General features: G+C 38.0%; 1 protein-coding gene across 9 annotated transcripts in view; it reads right to left on the reverse strand.

Annotated features, from left to right (window-relative positions):
- Positions 1 to 19,193, reverse strand: part of mcf2la (mcf.2 cell line derived transforming sequence-like a) — a 75,404-nt gene that overhangs the window by 7,154 nt on the left and 49,057 nt on the right. For 3 of the 9 annotated variants that reach the window (XM_079861953.1, XM_079861955.1, XM_079861960.1), the window contains 24 exons: positions 15,382 to 15,501; positions 15,127 to 15,243; positions 13,369 to 13,518; positions 12,819 to 12,943; positions 10,966 to 11,080; positions 10,613 to 10,732; positions 9,510 to 9,701; positions 9,036 to 9,227; positions 8,718 to 8,877; positions 8,197 to 8,249; positions 7,745 to 7,824; positions 7,590 to 7,656; positions 7,046 to 7,161; positions 6,888 to 6,957; positions 6,710 to 6,802; positions 5,973 to 6,065; positions 5,760 to 5,885; positions 5,450 to 5,671; positions 5,085 to 5,177; positions 4,888 to 4,966; positions 4,197 to 4,370; positions 3,465 to 3,557; positions 2,248 to 2,325; positions 1,861 to 1,935 (listed from right to left, as the gene is read on the reverse strand). In XM_079861953.1, coding sequence (XP_079718079.1) covers positions 1,861 to 1,935; positions 2,248 to 2,325; positions 3,465 to 3,557; positions 4,197 to 4,370; positions 4,888 to 4,966; positions 5,085 to 5,177; positions 5,450 to 5,671; positions 5,760 to 5,885; positions 5,973 to 6,065; positions 6,710 to 6,802; positions 6,888 to 6,957; positions 7,046 to 7,161; positions 7,590 to 7,656; positions 7,745 to 7,824; positions 8,197 to 8,249; positions 8,718 to 8,877; positions 9,036 to 9,227; positions 9,510 to 9,701; positions 10,613 to 10,732; positions 10,966 to 11,080; positions 12,819 to 12,943; positions 13,369 to 13,518; positions 15,127 to 15,243; positions 15,382 to 15,501 — 2,803 coding nt within the window. Of the gene's footprint in view, positions 1 to 1,860; positions 1,936 to 2,247; positions 2,326 to 3,167; positions 3,234 to 3,464; positions 3,558 to 4,196; positions 4,371 to 4,887; positions 4,967 to 5,084; positions 5,178 to 5,449; positions 5,672 to 5,759; positions 5,886 to 5,972; positions 6,066 to 6,709; positions 6,803 to 6,887; positions 6,958 to 7,045; positions 7,162 to 7,589; positions 7,657 to 7,744; positions 7,825 to 8,196; positions 8,250 to 8,717; positions 8,878 to 9,035; positions 9,228 to 9,509; positions 9,702 to 10,612; positions 10,733 to 10,965; positions 11,081 to 12,818; positions 12,944 to 13,368; positions 13,519 to 15,126; positions 15,244 to 15,381; positions 15,502 to 19,193 lie in introns of all 9 variants that reach the window. The other 6 variants (XM_079861954.1, XM_079861957.1, XM_079861958.1 and 3 more) reach the window with 4 other exon arrangements.

The following is a 19,193-nucleotide window of genomic DNA, read 5'->3' on the forward strand; positions in this document are numbered from 1 at the left end:
TACACAAATATATATATATATATATATATATATATATATATATATATTTTTTTTTTTTTTAATTTAGGCGATCAAATAGCTAATCAGTGTCTGCTCGTTTATTCAATCTAAGTTGTCCTATAACAGACGAACGTCGCAACGTTCTGCCACTGAGTTTTGCCACTCAGTCCGGCTGAGGGGCGGTTTCTGGCGAGGAAGTGACGTCAACACATAACCTCTATAGAGTTTGCCATTAGCATGTTGCTAAGCTAACAACAAAACAGTTATTACACTAATTGTAAATTTGTTTAATCATATAGTTGTCATTTCTTTAACCAAATTCACCATCTTGGATGGATGTTTTCACTGAGCTTGTCACAATGTATTATGGAATTGATGTGAAAGATGTATGAAGTAATAATCACACTTCCTAAGTTTCAGAACATATTTTGCATTGGGAGTGTGCATGTGATGCCTATGTAGGCAGCACACTAGGTTCTGAAACGGAGCCAGAGCCTCTATCTCATAATCCATTTAAAAAGAGGAACAGGTCCAGGAACTGAGCTAACAGCTGTTTGTGTTTTATGACTGTGAGGGCGGCATATGACACATTCGCAAATCATTCAAAACATGTTTATGGAGAGATACATAAACATTTTTAGATCTGAATCAGTGGATAATCATGGAGCCCGGAAGAGTGTTTGGTAGAAACGGATCTGTGGTTTCAGAATTGTAAAAGTGAATCCAGAACTAGCACCGCAAACCAGCAGACAGGAACCCAAACCAGACACTCATGCAGCGTTACACTCAAGTCTTTCCACACCAAGGGAAGTGCAAGTTGATTTTCTTGCAAAAATTGACATCTTTTGGCTTATAAATGTACTATTTAAAGGATACCCGTAAATCGACAGTAAAAACACAGTATTTAAAGGAATAGTTCAACCAGAAATGAACATTCTGTCATCATTTACTCACCCTCATGTCGTTCCAAACCTGTTTGGCTTTTTGTTTTGTGGAATACAGAAAGATCTTTTCCATGCAATTACAACAAACGGAAACTTTAAGTTTTAAAACTTCATAAGGTGGGCAAAAGTATAAATATAGGCACATGCCAAAATCTTATGAAATCACATGACAGCTTTGCCTGAAGAACAAGTCGAAAACTACTTATTCACTGAAATCTTCATGAGAGAAATACTGTAGTTATCAGTCTAATTTGTGAATGAATCATTCTTTTAAGTTGGATCTTGTAATTGATTTGGTTCACAAACCAGTCTGAATGATTCATTCGTGAATCGGACTGGTTCTCAAGTTCAGTTCACTGAATCAAAGATCTGATTGCAATGATTTTCAAGTTAAAATCTCACCGGAGGAAAAGATTGTCAGTGAATAACGCCCACGTCTATAATACTTTTATGGTGCTTATGCTTTGTTTTTGAAGCTTGAACCCTTTAGTCCTCAATGTAAATGCATGGAAAACACCAACCAGTAAATTGTGAAATAATTCTTCTTTATACAGGTTTGAAATGACATGAGTGTAAATAAATAATGATGATGATTCAATTTCAGTGGATTCATTTTTTTAAAAGAGAGTAGGGTAAATAGAAAGCGATTATCAGATCATTTTTCTCTCTGCTGTTATACGATATGAACTGGGCTGGATTCACATTCTCCCATGGTAAAGAGCATTTTAGATTTACAATAGTAATTTATTGAGCAGTTATATCAGAGATGCCATTTATCACTGTGATTTATCCTGCAAACCACCAATTACAGTGCAATAATATCACACCCTGTGGTTAGTGTTTGTCTGTTTGGAAGTTCGCTGTGAGAGAGCAATAAAGACGATAAAGTTCATTCCCACACCAGGCATCCAGTTACCTCTCCTTTTAGTCTGCAACAGACTAGAAGTGCTCATCCATCTCACTCGGGTAAGAGAGATGTGGGGACCTGCGTCTAAGGGAGAGGCAGCCGATAAGATTTCAAAGACTCCATCGATTTACCAAACACCACAGATCGCTTTTGTTGGTGGGATATGCAGAACTAAAGTCAGTTTGGATTGTGAATGCTTAACACCTAATATTGAAGCGTTTTAGTTTACTATTACTTCAGGCTGATGTATGAAAGATGGTGAAACCTAATATATGAAGGTGAAATAAAATGTGGAAACCACATAATATGATAAAACAAAGACTTGGGAGCACAGGACACTGGTCATGGCTGATGTTGGACGAGGGAATGCTGGGAGTTTTTAATGGGACAGTGTACCTCTGAAGCCAAACGGTGTAGGATCACTCTTAATCTCATGTCTTTTAGTTTTGTGATCAGGACTAGGGGGGGATGATCCTGGCAGCCAAAGCAAGGAGCGAGAAAGGAGAAAGAAAAGGATAAGAGGACAAATAATCAGGAAAGAAGAAAGAGAAAGCCTATAACAGGGTTAAAGGAAAGACTCTTATATATTATGAAGAAAAGTGTGGCTGTTCTACAGGGTGAAAGCCTCTAAAGTAGCATGTACACTAAAGTATGAACACACTGTGCCCTAACCATTTGTGATGTGACAAAACAACATCTGATAAAAGATGCTTTTTTTCCCAGTTTTGTGCTGGTTAGCCCTGTTACAGTGAACCCAGGAAAATTGAATTGGTTCAAAATCCCACTCCCATAAAATTCATATAGCATTTTCAGTTTCAGTGTGGACAAATTCTTATAAATGAAGTAAAACATTTAAAATCGCAAAGAATTTTCAGTTTAGGTGTGGACAAATTCTTGTTCCTGGAAATAAAGTTGTCGCACATGGTTGATGCCCTACCACAGTGAAACCAGGGAAGGAAAAAAAAAATTTTTTAAATTAAATATATATTTTTTTAATTGTTTTGTTGTGGACAAATTATTTTTCCTGGAAATAAAGTTGTATAATGCCTAGGGTAGGGTTTAGGCCCTACCAGTGAACCCAGGGAAATTTAACTGGTCCAAAAAATAAAATAAATAAATAACATAAAATAGTTCGGTTTTGGTGTGGACAAATTATTTTTCCTGGAAACAAGTTGTGTCACACCTGGTTAAGGCACAGTAAAGAGCATTAAAGTAATGATAGTTCTAAATTCTAATGTTATTAGCTTGAACTCTGACGTTAAACTAGACTCTGGTCTCTACACTAGAGTCTAGTGTCTCCTGAGACTGCAGTGTACCTGGAGGGCAGAGAGAGATGGCCATTGGTAGTGTGAGGCTTTTGCCACCAGAGGCTGCTATAAACTCTGCAGTGAGGTTCAAGCCAAAGCTTAGTACTCATTCCAGGTTAAATATTTTCCATTTATCCAATGTCACTAAACTATTTGTTTTCAAATGTATCGTAGTTAGAATAATATATATATATATACTCAACATTTTAACTAAGACATTTCTGCTAAACATGTCATAATGATTTTCAGATTGTCTTATCAATATGCAGTGACCCTGTTGTAAATGTATTGCCCGTGACCATGTACCTTTTTGGCTCTTGAGGTTACTGAAGCCCTGCAGTGTAAAACGTTTTTTAGCCACTGCAGCTCTCTCAGAGTTGGGACTGGTGACAGTCTCGTCTATTCTCCACAGAGACAGAGAGAAAGAAAGAAAGAGGAGGGGGAAATAATCAAGGCCGTTACAGGTTTAGTCAGAAAATAAAAAAAAAACTAGGAAAAAAAAGAAACACCAGGGGGGTCACAAAGAAATTTATCACAGAAATTCACAGTCTAAGCAGCAAGAGGAAAGACAGCAGCAATTCTGAATTGTGGGATAGATTTAGGGAAACGTCAGTCTGGGGTTAGTTTCACAGATTCTGAAAATGCGTACACACAGACGCTGTGTCCGAAATCGAAAACTTCCCTACTATATAGAATGTGAAAAACAGTCCGCTAAAAAAGCAGTATGTCCGAACACACGGTATTCTAAAAACAGTAGGTGAAAAGTCCACAGATGATCTACTGTACTCCTTCCGCCAAGATTCTGAAGTGTGTGTTCGATGGACACATTACTATCCCGTGAGGGATTTATAATTGGAAGTGAAACGATGCGACTGACGCCGGTAGGTCACGTGACAGTAACAACATGGCGGATGTAGACCCATATTCATAATATATAGAGTGTACTTTTTTAATGGTCGCGGAGTAAATTCAAATGTAGTACCTACGTGATTTCGATTTTCATGTTTATGTTGTGCATGTTGTGAAGGGCTGACTGACCTTTGACCTTGTCGTTATTTTTGAGTAAGGCAGGCGTACTGGGATCTGTTGCTGTGGGCTCAGTTTTCTTCTCTTCTCCCTTCTTGAGGGTCTTTGGGTTGGTTTTGAAGGGGCTCAGGGTTAGACTGCTGCTGGTGGGAGTTAACGGATCTGAGCTCTTTTGCTGCCTCGCCTCTGAAACACAACAACACAACAGTATTAGACAACTACAAACATAACGTGCTGATAACGTGAAGTGTGTCATTTCTATATACTCTACCGTTCAAAATCTTGGGGTCGGTATGATGTTGGTAATGTTCTCTTATGCTCACCAAAGCTGCATTTATTTGATCAAAAATACAGTAAAATTGTGAAATATTATTACAATTTAACATAACCGTTTCTATGTGAATATATTTTAAAGCGTAATTTATTCCTGTGATGCAAAGCTGAATTTTCAGCATCATTACACCAGACTTCAGTGTCACATGATCCTTCAGAAATCTGATTTGCTGCTCAAGAAACATTTCTTATAATTATTTCTGTGTTGATATTCTAACAGTTGTGCCGCTTTATATTTTTCAGGATTTGTTGATAAATAGAGGGTTTATTTGAAATAGAAATGTATAATTGTCTTAACTGTCACTTTTGATCAAATGAATGTGTCCTTGCTAAATAATAAAAAGAAAGAGTAAGGCACGGCGTCTCTCACCTCGGCAAGCCTTTAGTTGCCCCGTTAGAACCTTCCGGATCTCATTCACCCATGCCGTTTTGATTTCTGGTGTTGGCGCCTGAAAATAAACAATAAAATGACCGGAAAGGTGAGTGACAGGATTATAGATTAGATTATATACATTCAATGCTATTTAAATAGACATAGGATATTTTTACAAGGACAAAAGAGTTTACCTGTACGATATACACCTCCTCTCGAGAATTACACCAGATCTCAAACTTTTTGTTGTCTCCTTTTGCATTTTCAGTAATGCCTACAGCACTCATCTAACAGAGGACAAGATATGAACATAATCAGTCTCGTACAGAAACCTGATATTCCCCGTAAATGTGCTTATCTTCATTAACCTTTATTTACACAAGACAAAACACAAATTAAACATGCAGATTACATGAGCATTTCTTCTTTTTCTTGGTTAGATTACACTAAGAATGATACATCTTCCCTTGATTTGCTGATTTCCATGTCAGAGAAGTAATAAATGAAAACGAACTACTTTAATATTCTGTCTTAAACTCCTTTGGCATTCGGGACTTACGTTGAGTGAGTGTTTGAAGCTGTATGACGGGGCTTTTTCATAGCCTTCTCCGTTCTCCTCTCGTTTCTTACAGAAGAGCAGAGATTTCTCGTGCAGGAAGAGGTGTCTCTGCATGGGCTTGAAGCGTGCCAGGTCTTTCACTTTCGCGTGACCCTTCTTATGCTCCGTCCACACGCTGAACGACCCCTGCATCATCAAGCGGCCCAGATCGCTGAGGTTGCCCTGGAAACACAGGTCAAGGGTCAACAACGACTCCAAAGGGGATGACCTTTTTCATTCAATCTGCACATTAAATAAAACGCGTCCTTACTTCATATCCAGTGATGGCGATAAGGTGCATGGAGTCATTCACAGCTTTGAGGATGCCTAGAATAGATGAGAGCGCCTCCTGCAGGTCTTCCTCACCGTCACAGCCTTTACTGTACTTCAACAGTTCCTGATATAAACACACATGAACCACATGAGGTTACCAGACAGAGGTGCAAATGTAGGAATTATATATTTGGGTCTGGGTCTAGTTTACCTTGAGTAAAAGCTGGTATTTGGTTATTCTCTGCACAGGCTTGAGCAGGTACGAGTCCAAACCAAGCTTATGCTCCAGTTTCTTTTGACACTCCTGAAAATAGCATACAAAAATTCTTTATTTTTCTTTACTATGAATATAGTTTATGATGATGATTATTGTATAAATATTACTATTAAACTATTATAGTACAGTATTATTTATGAAACAGTAATAATAATAATAAATTTTAAGTTTGGGGCAGTAAATCTTTTTTTAAAGAAATGTGTGTATATATGTATATGTGTATATATGTATATATGTGTGTGTATATATATATATATATATATATATATATATATATATATATATATATATATATATATATATATATATATATATATATATATAGACTGAAGAAATTCAGCTTTACATCACAGGAATAAATTACATTTTAAAATATATTCAAATGGAAAACAGTTAGATTTTAAATCGTAATAATATTTTACAATATTACTGTCTATACTGTATTTTTGATCAAATAAATGTAGCCTTGGTGAGCAGAAGAGACTTCTTTCAAAACATTGAAAAAAATCCAAAACCATTTAACAGTAGTGTATGTAAGGTCCTATATATTGTATTCCTAAAATATTAGATATGACGCTCTATAATATGACCCTTTGGATTATAGAAAAAAAGATGTGCTTTTATGTAACGTGGCTTAATGGTGTCTGTAGTTTCTTGCAATGGAAGATGACCTGGAAGAAAGCGCAGTCAGAGCACTGTCTCCACAGAGACTCGGAGCGAGGCTTGTTCTGACAGTACTTCTCATATATCTCCAGATCCATCATCTAACAAAACATGAATGAGACATTTGAAAAATCCATTTAATCATGTAATAAATCAGAACAGCACAAGATGTGACATCAGACTCACTCTCTCCAAGAAACACCGGCCCACAAGCTCAGGATAGACTGTGTACGTCTCCAGTTCACGAAGAAAAGTCCTAAAATATAGAGAGGATAAGAGGCACTTTAGCTTTATAACACCACACAAGTGGAAGCTCAAACGGAGACAGAGAAGGTTCAACTCACTTCTTGTGGAACTGGTATATCTCAGGCATATTGCCAAAGAGGATATCCTTCTTGTGAAGCAGCGTGTTGGGGATGAGATGAGCCATGGCTGGATTGTCCATTTCTGCTGCATAACCCTAAACACAAAATCATTTGGTCAAGTCAAATGCGCTAAAAGTTATTAAAGTCACCATGAAATCAAATTTGACAATTCTTATTTTTTCATGGAATATTGCTTTTTTTTATTTTTTTTATGTGCCCTTGTAATCTTTCATCAAAACAGCTTCCCCTGCCTATTGCAGCATCTTCTCTTCTCTGATGATGCGTTTACTGGCACGAGGGCGGGGCAACCTGTCACTCAAATGAGATCCACCAATAGCAAACCACTCCAAGCCAATCAATTCCCCATGGACAAAATAAAAAATGTTCTCGTTCGAGAAGCTGTTTTACTTGGATATACGTCACAATAGGAAAAAAAAAAGACGATTGCAACTTCTGTTTCATGCCGACTTTAAAACATACATTGATCTGACCTCTAGTGGTGAAAGGTGTCAGTGTAACTCACCTCCAGCACACACAGCAGCTCCTCCACATACGCTCTCTCCGTCTCCAACAGCTCGTTCATCACATGCCTGTAGTGGACGGACATTCGACAGATAATCAGACAAATAGAAAATGACACACAATAGCTCACTTTCCTTTTAAGTCGCCCCGACTGACCGTCTAAGCACAGCAAAGTTCTCCTCTTCATCAGAGACGGACGGGTGTCTGCTACCGTCATTCTGTAAGAGCATCTCTCCCTGCAAACATAAACAACCATGCATTGATTTCTACGTATATAACACGCATACAGTGTCTTGAAAATGTGTTCATACCAATTCTGTCATTTTATTAAATCGCACATATTTTTAGCTCAACGTTCAAATCCACTCAAACTAACTCGACATTTGTTCATTTTTAAACTGCTAAGGTTGCGAACATCTGTAAAAATTGAGAATAAACAATTAATTTATACAATTAAAATAAAAATAAAAAATCTGTTCACTTAATATTCAAGTGCAACAAATGATTAAGTGAGCAGTGCAGCCACTGTTGCTTCATTTATCAATATCAAAGCAGTATTATAAAGATTACTGCTTAAAAAAGCACTTTCCTAGAGATAAGATACCTACTTTTCTGCAGTTTCCATTGATGATATCACCCTCTATAGTCTTCTCCCTATGCGCTGGGGTAAAAAAAACATGCATAAAATTTAACAATATTCTTTTTTTGTGGCAATGATCCCTGCAGTTTATGAACACTAGATGGCAGAAGAGTAAAATAAGTGACAAGGAATGTGTGTGTGTGTGTGTGTGTGTGTGTGTGTGTGTGTGTGTGTGTGTAATGACATGGGTATTACAATGTAAACATGTCTTCCTGTGTCCTCATAAACCAAATGACTTTTTTTGAAAAAGGTTCTGTGGATGTTAATGGTTCTTTATCCCTTTAAAGAACCTTTATTTATTTTTTAAAAGAGTATGGAGATAAAGGTTAGGAACCTGTTTTTATATAGTGTTTCAGCACACCGTGAATGTATATTAGCGACGCGTGTTGTTTGCTTTTGGCATCTGATGGAGCATTTGGACCTAGAAACAGTGACACGTTTCTGGGAAACCCAACCCGACACACAAAAAGTCACGTTTAGGGGATTAACCTGGAGACAAGATGGGTGATTTGATGATGGCCTCAGGACGCGGGGCGACGGGCTGCACGGGTCGTGTCAGTTTGGCTGCTAACTTCTTAAGACTGACCCTCCTCTTCTCGAAAACTTCCTGCATGGACAGCTGCTTCTGAAACACTTTGTCCACCTGATCCTGTTTGAGCACAGAGGAAATATTCATTCAACTTAAACTTGACAAGACATTTGACTAATAATTTCCATATTCTCCATAACATTTAAACAACCAATACACGTATAAATAAAAATCTATCCACACGTGCTATGGCTCAGTTATGTTTTTTTGTCTTTTACCCTGAAGTCTTGAGTGAGCACTGACTCATAGTCCCTCCAAATCGCACTCAAATCTGTCAGCTTGTGCTGATTGGCTGTATCCAGGTAACGCTCAATCTCCTGCAGCGCTGACTCCGCCCCATCCTGTGATTGACACTTATCCACAGGCTGAGACGCCAGCAGGTAGATCCCATCATCACACCATTTAGAGGCCTGAGAGTGACGGGAGAAGAAAAAGAGCTTTTAGTCCATGTCTGTTAGCTCTGAGACCATTTGTAATCTATTCCTAAAAGTTGACAAAGCCTAAATTATAAATAGATACTGTGACCTAAACTAAAGGCTATTAGCTATTTAGCAATGTCCATTTGATATGTCCTGCTCCAACTTCTAGTTTCAAATGGAAATAAGTCAGCACAGGAATAAAGTTCTCTCGTAGACTATTTTAGAGGGGTCTTGCACAGCTCTGATGAAGGAATCATAGGGTGGGCCTAGTACCTTCTCCAGAGACTGGTGTAGCTCCATGGCTTTGAGCAGGTGAGCTTTCTTGTCGTTCAGCACACCGCTGATCTCCTCACACACAACCCGCAGCTCAGAGCATTTGGGCAGGATGGAATCCACAGCGTAATGAGACGCTTCGATCAGCACATCTGCATCACACGCTAGAGACAGAGCCCGGTCCAACACCTCCTACAGACGGAGAGAAACATTTTTTTAATACAATTTATAAATAATAATAATAATAATAGCAGGACACATGAAATTGGTCAAATATAAGAGTAAATAGCACATTTCTAATGACAGTATAGTTATTTAATGTAACAAAAGATTATGATGATTTAAATTTCATACAAATGCTGTTCTTTTGAGCTTTCTATTCAATAAAGAACCCTAAAAAATATATATATATCATGGTTTCCACAAAAATATTAGGCATAAACATTAAATAGTTTACAACATTTTTCAATATTTGACAGTGTTTTTACTAAATTTGTGATTAAACAAAATGCAGCCTTGGTGAGCATAAGATACATCTTTCTAAAACAATAAAACAAATCTTACAGACCCAACCTTTTGAATGGCATGTAAATATTTATATATTTTTTTTATAAAGTAACCATGGCAGCAATGAAATTGCTGAATTTTTTTTTTTTTGGACATTTTATTAGTCAGTCAATCTATGGGTGAACATAAAAATCAAGTTTTCTTTGTGGCCACCCAGAACTCCCACAATGCCCCTGTGTCAGCAGAATAATTCCAGTGTAGTGATGGGTGATTTATCACACTGGGTCGAACACCCCCCTCTTCTCTCCGCAGGATGAGGACATGTGGGTGATTTCTGAAAGGGTCTCAAAGTGCCGCGCTCAGCGATTTCATTAAGGAAGGTGGAATTTACATGCTTTATAAGACCATATGCGTGTATCTACACACAGTAGAACATTATAAGGACAAATGAATGTGCGTTGGGTCTGGATAGAAATGAAGGGAAGAATTTATTTGATCTGTAATAGATTTTTTGCAGTACTATGTTGTATCTGAATAATAGTGTCATATCATCGGGAAAAAAAAAGAAATGAATTTGACAGCAGGTTAATACTTACACAAGCTCTTTCTTCATGATTGGTCAGCTCTTTCAGGATATGTTCAGCGTGGGCGGGGCTTATTCCTACTTCCGAGAAGCCTGATAGTCTTTCATACACCAGGTCTAAATGAGCTCTAACCTACAACACAGATGAACACATTACAACTACTGCTCACACACAGTCCATAGGCGTAATGGTTTTTATACTGTAAACTGTATATTCTATTCCCTTACTCTATCCACATCTAAATATTAGATGAAAAACCTAAAAATCTGAAATGTTGCAAATAAATAAATAATAATAAAAAAAACAATGCATCTCTACTGAAAACATGTTTAAGTGATACAGATGAACCAGTCAGTGTAGCTCACCTCCCTGAAGTCCTGCTCAAAATGCCGCAGTTGCAGACATTGCTCTAACTTGGTCTGATGTTTGTCCCAAAAATCATCAAATGCTGTTTCAGTCTCATCTAATTGACCAAGCAACCTATAGAAAGAAAGAGAAGAATTCTTCCAAGCTGCTTTTTACCATACATTAAAAACATACAGTGAACAGTAGCCAAACTGTTCTGAAACCAAAAGAGACAGTAGCTTCCAAAGTCATAAAAATCATGCCCACTATCATAGCTCTGAAATCTGAATCTGTATGATAAAAACCTTAAAGGGGTCATCGGATGCAAAATTAACTTTTATATGGTGTTTGCATATAAATGTGTCTTTGCAGTGTGTGGACAACCACCATACAATGAAAAAAATCCATTCACTCAAATCCTTTTAATCCTCAAAAAGCCTAAACAGTCTCATTAATCAAGCCGTTTGGATTTTCTGAGCAATATGACGACCACTGACGGACTGTCCTGCATTAGCATATTACCCGTTTAGCATATTTCCGCCCTCAGCCATTTGTATACTGTCCGCCAAGGCAGCACTTTAGAGTCTTGTGTCGACACCCCCTATGGGAGAGAGGGGTGGGGTGAGCAGTTGCTCATTATCATTTAAAGAGACAAGCACCAAAACGGGTCGCTGTGAACAGAGCTGTTTTTGAGGAGGTAAAAACGGTGTTGTTTTACACTAGGGCTTTGACTTTTGCCCAAAAATCATATTTGAAGTTTGTTTGTTTATTAATATTAATATTCAAATATATTTGGATATTTATTAATAATATTTTATTCTTATATAATTTTATTCTCACCCCCGATCCCTCCCCCTCCTCCTCTTCCAGCTTGCCGGGATGTAGTGTTGACAGGTGGGCTCTCATGTTGCTGGTCGTCGCGTGGTATGTGAGTTTGGTCCTACATATTTTACACATCACTTTGTCCTTACTCCTGATTTTTCCCTGTTTGTTTGGGAACCCAAAGTAGAGCCACACGTTGCTTTTCAAATTGTCAGGAGTGGTGATTTCAAACTCCTCGTCAGGCGTGGTTGTTGTAGGCGTTGGCGCGGCCATTGTTTTGGTATACAAAATAGGCGCTAACCAGGATGCTAACGTCACCTACAGGAGCCCAGATGACCAATAATAGCCTTGCTAATGAGCTTGCGATTCACAACTTAACCAGGCGTGAAAAAGCCTCAGAGTCTGAATTGAAAACAACGTTTACAAGCAAACACATTTACAAAAAATAATGCCTATAACAGGTTTGAATATTAAAGGCTGCCTAATATTCGTTCGAATATCTTTTTTTTTTTTTTTTATATTCGAATTATATTCGAATAATGAAGTTCGGAGTCAAAGCCCTATATTACACAACCATTGAGGAATTTTAACCAAAGTATGTTACAAACTTTACATGAAGACCCTAAAGAATCATACCAACTTGTGGAAAATGGGCACACGATGACCCCTTTAAACAAATATAGCCACATCAAGATAATACAGGCTGACAGCAGATGCCTGTGGATATTAACACACTCACACACAGATCCCAGAACACTGCTTCAGTGAGAGGTCATGTGAGTAGAGCTGGACTTCCAGTAAGTTAATGCTCTTTTTGCATGCGTGTCTGTAGATTTGCTGTATAATCATCACCAGGTGGCTTGTCTTGTTGTGTATGCAAAAGCACAGCTGACCAGAACAGCTTAATAAGGACGAAAACTGACCCAAGGACACGCAACAGTCTTCTTCTGGATTGTAACCTTCTGGTCTCTCCTTTTTGCATTCCAGCACAGTAGATGGTATCTCTCTCTCTCTCTCTCACACACACACACACACACACACACACACACACCTCTGAACAGTAGCCAGATTCTCCAGTTCATCCTGGTTCATGGTGTAATCTGGATCTTTCACCAGCGGCTCATTGATGCTCTCCAGCAAACGTCCTCCCTGACAGAGAGCGATCCTCAAGTCATCCTGCACACACACACACACACACACACACAAAATAAACATGCTATTCAGTCCGAATGATGACCATGAATTATTTATGTAAACTTAAGGTTTGTTTATAGCTTATGGCCATGTGAATAATCCATGTTAAATTATTAATGATCTTACTGGACCCCTTGTCAAAGACTATGCCCAATACTGAATATATTATATATGACAAAACATAAAATAAATGACACGCAAAATGCAATCAATCTCCTTCAAGTATCATTTTGCTTTCTTTTTACATAATGAATAATAAAAAAAATACTAAAATAAATACCACAATAAAAAATAATGTCCATTTATTTACATATTTGTAAGAAGCTGTGTTGAAGCAGGATAATGTACAATAAGCTGGTCATTATAAATAAACCCTGATGTTTAGTAGTTGTACTCTGTTTTCTGACCTTCATCTTGTCCTTTTTCTCTGTGTGGATGGTTAGAAGGTTGGACGTGGCCTCGACGTCATTGGGCAGTTCTGTCTCTGCCAGCTCTGTCCCGAAAGACTGGAGAGTCTGTGCTGTTTTCTTCACCATCAGAGCAAAACCTTCAATGGCCTACAGGCACAACAACACAAACCAAGAGTCACATATGCTGGATCAGTGCAAAACTACACCAGTCACATAACAGCAAGATACCCAAACACACCATCACCAACGGCTGAGTGTGCAACAAATACAAAACATCCACTACAAACAAGTGCACAGTACTTAAACACAGCAGCCACAGATCAATACGGATGTGCTGAAAATCAATTACTGATTACTTAAAAGCAAGTCCACAAATGGAACGAGAAGAACTGCAATTCATTTGCTCGAGATGAAGGCCGACATCCTCCTGGAGGACTCGTTTTTTTTAAAATCCCTCATTATAATGATGAACCAAGACCAAAGGTGTGTTTGGAATACTATTGCATTTTATCATCCTACTACTAAATTTGCATAGTATGAAGATGAACATTTCCACTTTTACTACATGTACAGAATTCAGTGATAGCACACTGCATAGAACTGTATCACATAATGCAACTTGTCCTTCAATCTCATGAGTGATAAATACACTAGGACACACACACATTGTTTTTTTCATGTTTTATGGGGACTTTCCATAGACATAATGGTTTTTATACTGTACAAACTGTATATTATATCCCCTTACACTAACCCTACCCATCAGAGAACACTTTCTGCATTTTTACATAAAAAATAAAAAAAATAAAAAAAATCACTTGTATGATTTATAAGCCGAGTTCCTCTTGGGGACCAAAAAAAAAAAAGTGTCCCCACAAGGACAAGGATTTTGGATATTGCCATCTTTGTGGGGACATTTTGTCCCCATATAATGTAGGGTTTGGCAGGACACACACACACACACATCTGAACAGACGCCAAGTTCTCCAGTTCATACTGGTTCACAGTGTAATCTGATTTTTAACCATGATTTTTAATATCTATTAAAAATTCCATGTGTAAATCAATGACATATTACCCGATTTACACTACCGTTCAAAGTTTGGGGTACGTAAAGCCCCCCCAAAAAATTATACTTTTATTCAGCAAGGATGCATTGAATGGATTAAAAGTGACAGTAAAACCATTTATAATGTTATAAAAGGTTTCTATTTTAAATAAATGTTTTCAGCATGATAATAATTATAATCATCATCATATTAGAATGATTTCTGAAGGATCATGTGGCACTGAATGATGCTGAAAATTCAGCTTTGATCACAGGAATAAATTACATTTTAAAATATAACATAAATAAGAGACTTCTTTCAAAAACATAAAAAAATCTTACCATCACCAAACTTTAGAACGGTAATGTATTTCTGCAATTATCAACAAACACCTCACTGACATACAGTACCCATGTTACATAAGAGGTCATGTGACAAATAGCATCCTATAGTTTATTGCAGGATAGTATACTATAGCACATACAGTAGTATACCATAAACAGCATATACCGCACACTATATGCTATAGCATTTCCTTCCTTTCATGCTATTTTTTGTAATCTTATGTCATTTACTCATTAAATAATTAGTTTTTTGTTCAGTCGTTCATTCATTGAGTGGCTTATACATCTAACCAATCCCGTCCCCACTCTTCATTTCTGCGTTCCACCCGTCAGTACTGTAGTGAAACTGGATCTGTACTCACGGTGCGGTGTGAAATCCATTTCTCGTGGCAGTACTCCTGCGTGCCGCCCAGTTCCTGCGTGAGCTGCGTGCGGTCGATGTAACTGTGGAGCTCAGTCACAGAGCTGAGCATGATCACCTACACACACACACACACACACACACACACACACAGTTCATAATATAGGCCACTTCTCTCATATCAGCGTATAATCCAATTCATTACGCTCTTCATTAACCACATGTCCCACACATGAGGCTGTGTGTGTGTACTTACCGGCACCTTCATTTTAAACTCATCCTTGTTAAACTTAAATAAGATGTCTGAGAGAGTCCGCTGTAAGAGTGTTGTGGGTCTCAGTACCAGCACCAGCTGCAGGTTGCCTGGGAAAGAGCCCTACAAAACACACAAACACATAGAAAACTAAGAAAAACATCTAAAACAAGCAAGCAAAATAAATATTAATACCAAAGCTTATGTTAGTGAGCCATTACATTTGACTGGTACAGCCTCCCTCCCACTGTCTGCACTGACACACACACACCATCTATATTCTGTTGCCATGACAACTCAGTTTCTTGAGAGACTAGAAAGGCTAACAATGGTCTCACATATGCTTCCCTCCCTGAGCTCTCTCTCTCTCTCTCTCTCTCTCTCGCACCCTTTATTTCTTATTGAATGCATGAACACACACACCCCTCACAGAGTTCTTATGTTTACAGTCTCTTCATTAAAATGCCTCCCTACTGGGCACCGCATCAAATCAAAAATATGTCCGCAGATCAATACAGAGCTGTGATGTTTGCGTGGACTGTGGAGTGGGTCTCCTGACAGCTGAAGGCAGTGTAACTGACTCTGTGTGTGTGTGTGTGTGTTGGTCAGTAAGCAGTGAAGCAGAAAGAAGAGGCTTTACAATGTGACACTGAGAACTGATTTAAAAAACGTTGGTCCTGTATTATGAATATATCTGACCAATAAAAATTATAATAATTATACGTTTATTCAGTCACAATAAATAATTTCCTTGATAAGAATGGAATAAAAAATTAATTTAGTTAACACAGTCTAGTATTAACTAATAAATATAAACATTTAACATTTTTAATCTAATTAATAACATGATGTGCCTATTAATTAATTTAATGAATCGCAAATCATACCCCAAAAGATTATTTAAAGTCATTATTGTGTTAAATGAGAAAAGCATTAAATAGACATTACAAAAATTAGTTTTAGAATGAAATATTTTATTTGATTAGACAAAATTTACACACAACCTTTTAGGCTACAGTGGCCATGATTTTTTTTTTTTTTTCAGAAGCTGCATTTACAGACCAAAAGCGTTTTGTTACAAACATTTTTCAAAATATCTTTTTTCATGTTCCGCAAGAGAAAGAAAGTCATACAGGTTATAGTACGCACATAGTATACGTTCATCAAATACTTTCACTTCAAACTCACTAAATCCCAGCCTCAGCCCATTCAGAAATGTCGGTACTTGGGTAGAAAGCTATAAATAGGAGCCTGATAAAAATGTTAATATTAAAGAAAAACGTTAGACGGACTTGGAGCCTTTTGCATCATGTAAATAAACCATTTTCATTTTTGGGCAAACTATCCCAAAAATATGATTTATTGATGTTATTTTTTCAAATAATTTTCACTAAATAAGAAACTAAAACTGCCAGTAGGTGGCGGTAAATGTGTAAGTCACTGAGTCATTCATTCATTCGATTCGTTCATATGGTTGATTCATTCAGGAATCAAGTAAATGTCTCTCTTTATGAATCACCCGATTGATTCGCTCAAAACACGGATTCATTCGGTAACTGGTAATGAAACAACACTGTGTTGCTCTGAGCTGCACAACAGTTCTGCTCTGGCTTTATAGGTAATCATTTCAAATGGCAAAATGTAGCAAAAATAGACAATATTGTGTCTAAAATGTAATTATTTATTGAACTGTTGTATAAAATCAATCTCACATTTGCACTATTCGGGACAAAAAACGCACTTGTGTGATATTGTGCTCGTTACATGTGTAATATTGCTAAATCATATGATATAAAAATGAGACAAAAGGTCATACAGGGGCATTTTTGCTCAAACTCATGTTTGTAGCACAAATAGTGCTGGTTTAAAACAAAACCCCAAGCATATGATATAGGCTATTAATATAAATTAAAATTCAAGTCAAATTTCATTAGCATGTTCATTCTGCACCATCACTGCATTCAAATACACCCAACTGCCCAGTCACTCTCGCCACAGACTTAAAGGGGGTGGCGAGATGTACAATCAAACACTTGAGCCATCCCAAGAATCACAGTCAAGTCCGTACAGCTCAGCGGGAATCTGCCAAACATGCGATAATCCTACAGAGGGCTGATCTCACAGTCTGCCACGCTGAAATGCCTCCAGCTCTGGGTTTCGAGGGAAATTTGTTTAACGTGCCCCCCCCTCCCCTTTTATTCTTGGACAGTGCTGTTGTTTGTTTGTATTCGCGTTTAACAATTAGGAAAGAGTGAGATTCAAGGGCTAATGAGAATCATTAGAGTGGCAATTGGACGTTTGTTTGCAGAGTAGACCTCAACACGATGAGATATGCTGATTTGTTAACCTCACACCTGACATTTTACATATTCGGCACATAGCTCGTCATGATTTGAATGGATATCAAAGCATCTGGCTTGTTGAGCCAGAGAGCAACTACTTAGCAACCGCCAAAACACACTAAAAACTGAAAAAATATCATTTATTATATCATCATTGTACTCTTTGTATACAATGTCCAAAGCAATTGTCAAATCCAAATGAGCAAAAGATTCCCCATTCATAATGCCCATAAAGACTCACTCAGTTCCATTACAAACCTCATGTTTGATTGCTGACAAAGGAGTCTCCTCAAATTGAACCCCGCCTTTATATTACCATGACAATATCCTGTTCCTCTGAGGCAGATTGGCCATGCTTGTCCCAAACACGCTGGCAATAACCGAAGAGTCACAGGGGTCGGCTGTGAGCACAACAGGAAGTCGGAGAGAAACGCCCCATTATTGAGTCCTCCATTAAAGCTCATTCAAGCAGATGTGACCAACACAGCTCCTCTTTTAGGAAGCTTTAGTAAACCGCTGTGTCTGTGATTCTATTACATGATTGCCTTGGGTCTCTCTCATAAAGACTGCAATTACAAGATAACGTACCATTGGTCTCGTTGCGTTCAGAAAATGCATTGAATGTGGTTGCATACACAGTGCAAACACACACCCTATGTTTTCCCAAATTAACAACTCCATGTTGTTTCTCCATGTTGCAGTGAAAATCTGGTCACCCTCCCTTCCCCCATAACCGCTCACTCACGGCATTATTATTATGGGTGTGTGTGTGCATATGTGCTTGTGTGTAAGGACTGCAGTAGTGTTTGTCAACACAAATTGTCAATGCTGATAATGATACCTAGAGAGCAATGATGATAACGGGTCATAAATCTATTTGTTTGTATATATAGAGATAGACATATAGGACAAACATCACTAACTCACACACACGCCACACTTTCCAGAAATGAAACCGGAAAATAACAGGATATCGAGAGTGAGAACAAGTGTGAGACAGAGAAAGGAATTACTATGTGCATTTATGGGGGTGTAACTCAATGTTCTCCTGGGAAAGCCATGTGTGTGTGTGTGTGTGTGTGTGTGTGTGTTTGGAGATGGAGAAACTGTGTCTCCAGGGAGCAGCTGCCACGACACTGATACACCACAGACTAATCAGACACGTGGCACGTGGAATTCAATTAACGTACACACACACACACACCCTCCAGTCCACAAACCGACTGCATTTCCTAATTCAATACACAATTCTAATTCACTTACTTTTTTGATTAAATTGGATAGTAAAATGAGCCACACAAAACCAGAAACATTCCAATAAAAAACAAGGAATCTAAATCCCAGTGACCCTAATGCTCACCTCCGTGACCTTTCACCTCAGGGCTAACCTCTGTGCAAAAATCACTGTTATGTACAGCTCAACGTCACAGGTGAAACGCCTCCTCATCAGCGCGTTTCACTCTTAATAACCGT

This window comes from Squalius cephalus, assembly GCF_949319135.1.
Source record: "Squalius cephalus genome assembly, chromosome: 2".
NCBI classification, from domain to species: Eukaryota; Metazoa; Chordata; class Actinopteri; order Cypriniformes; family Leuciscidae; genus Squalius; species Squalius cephalus.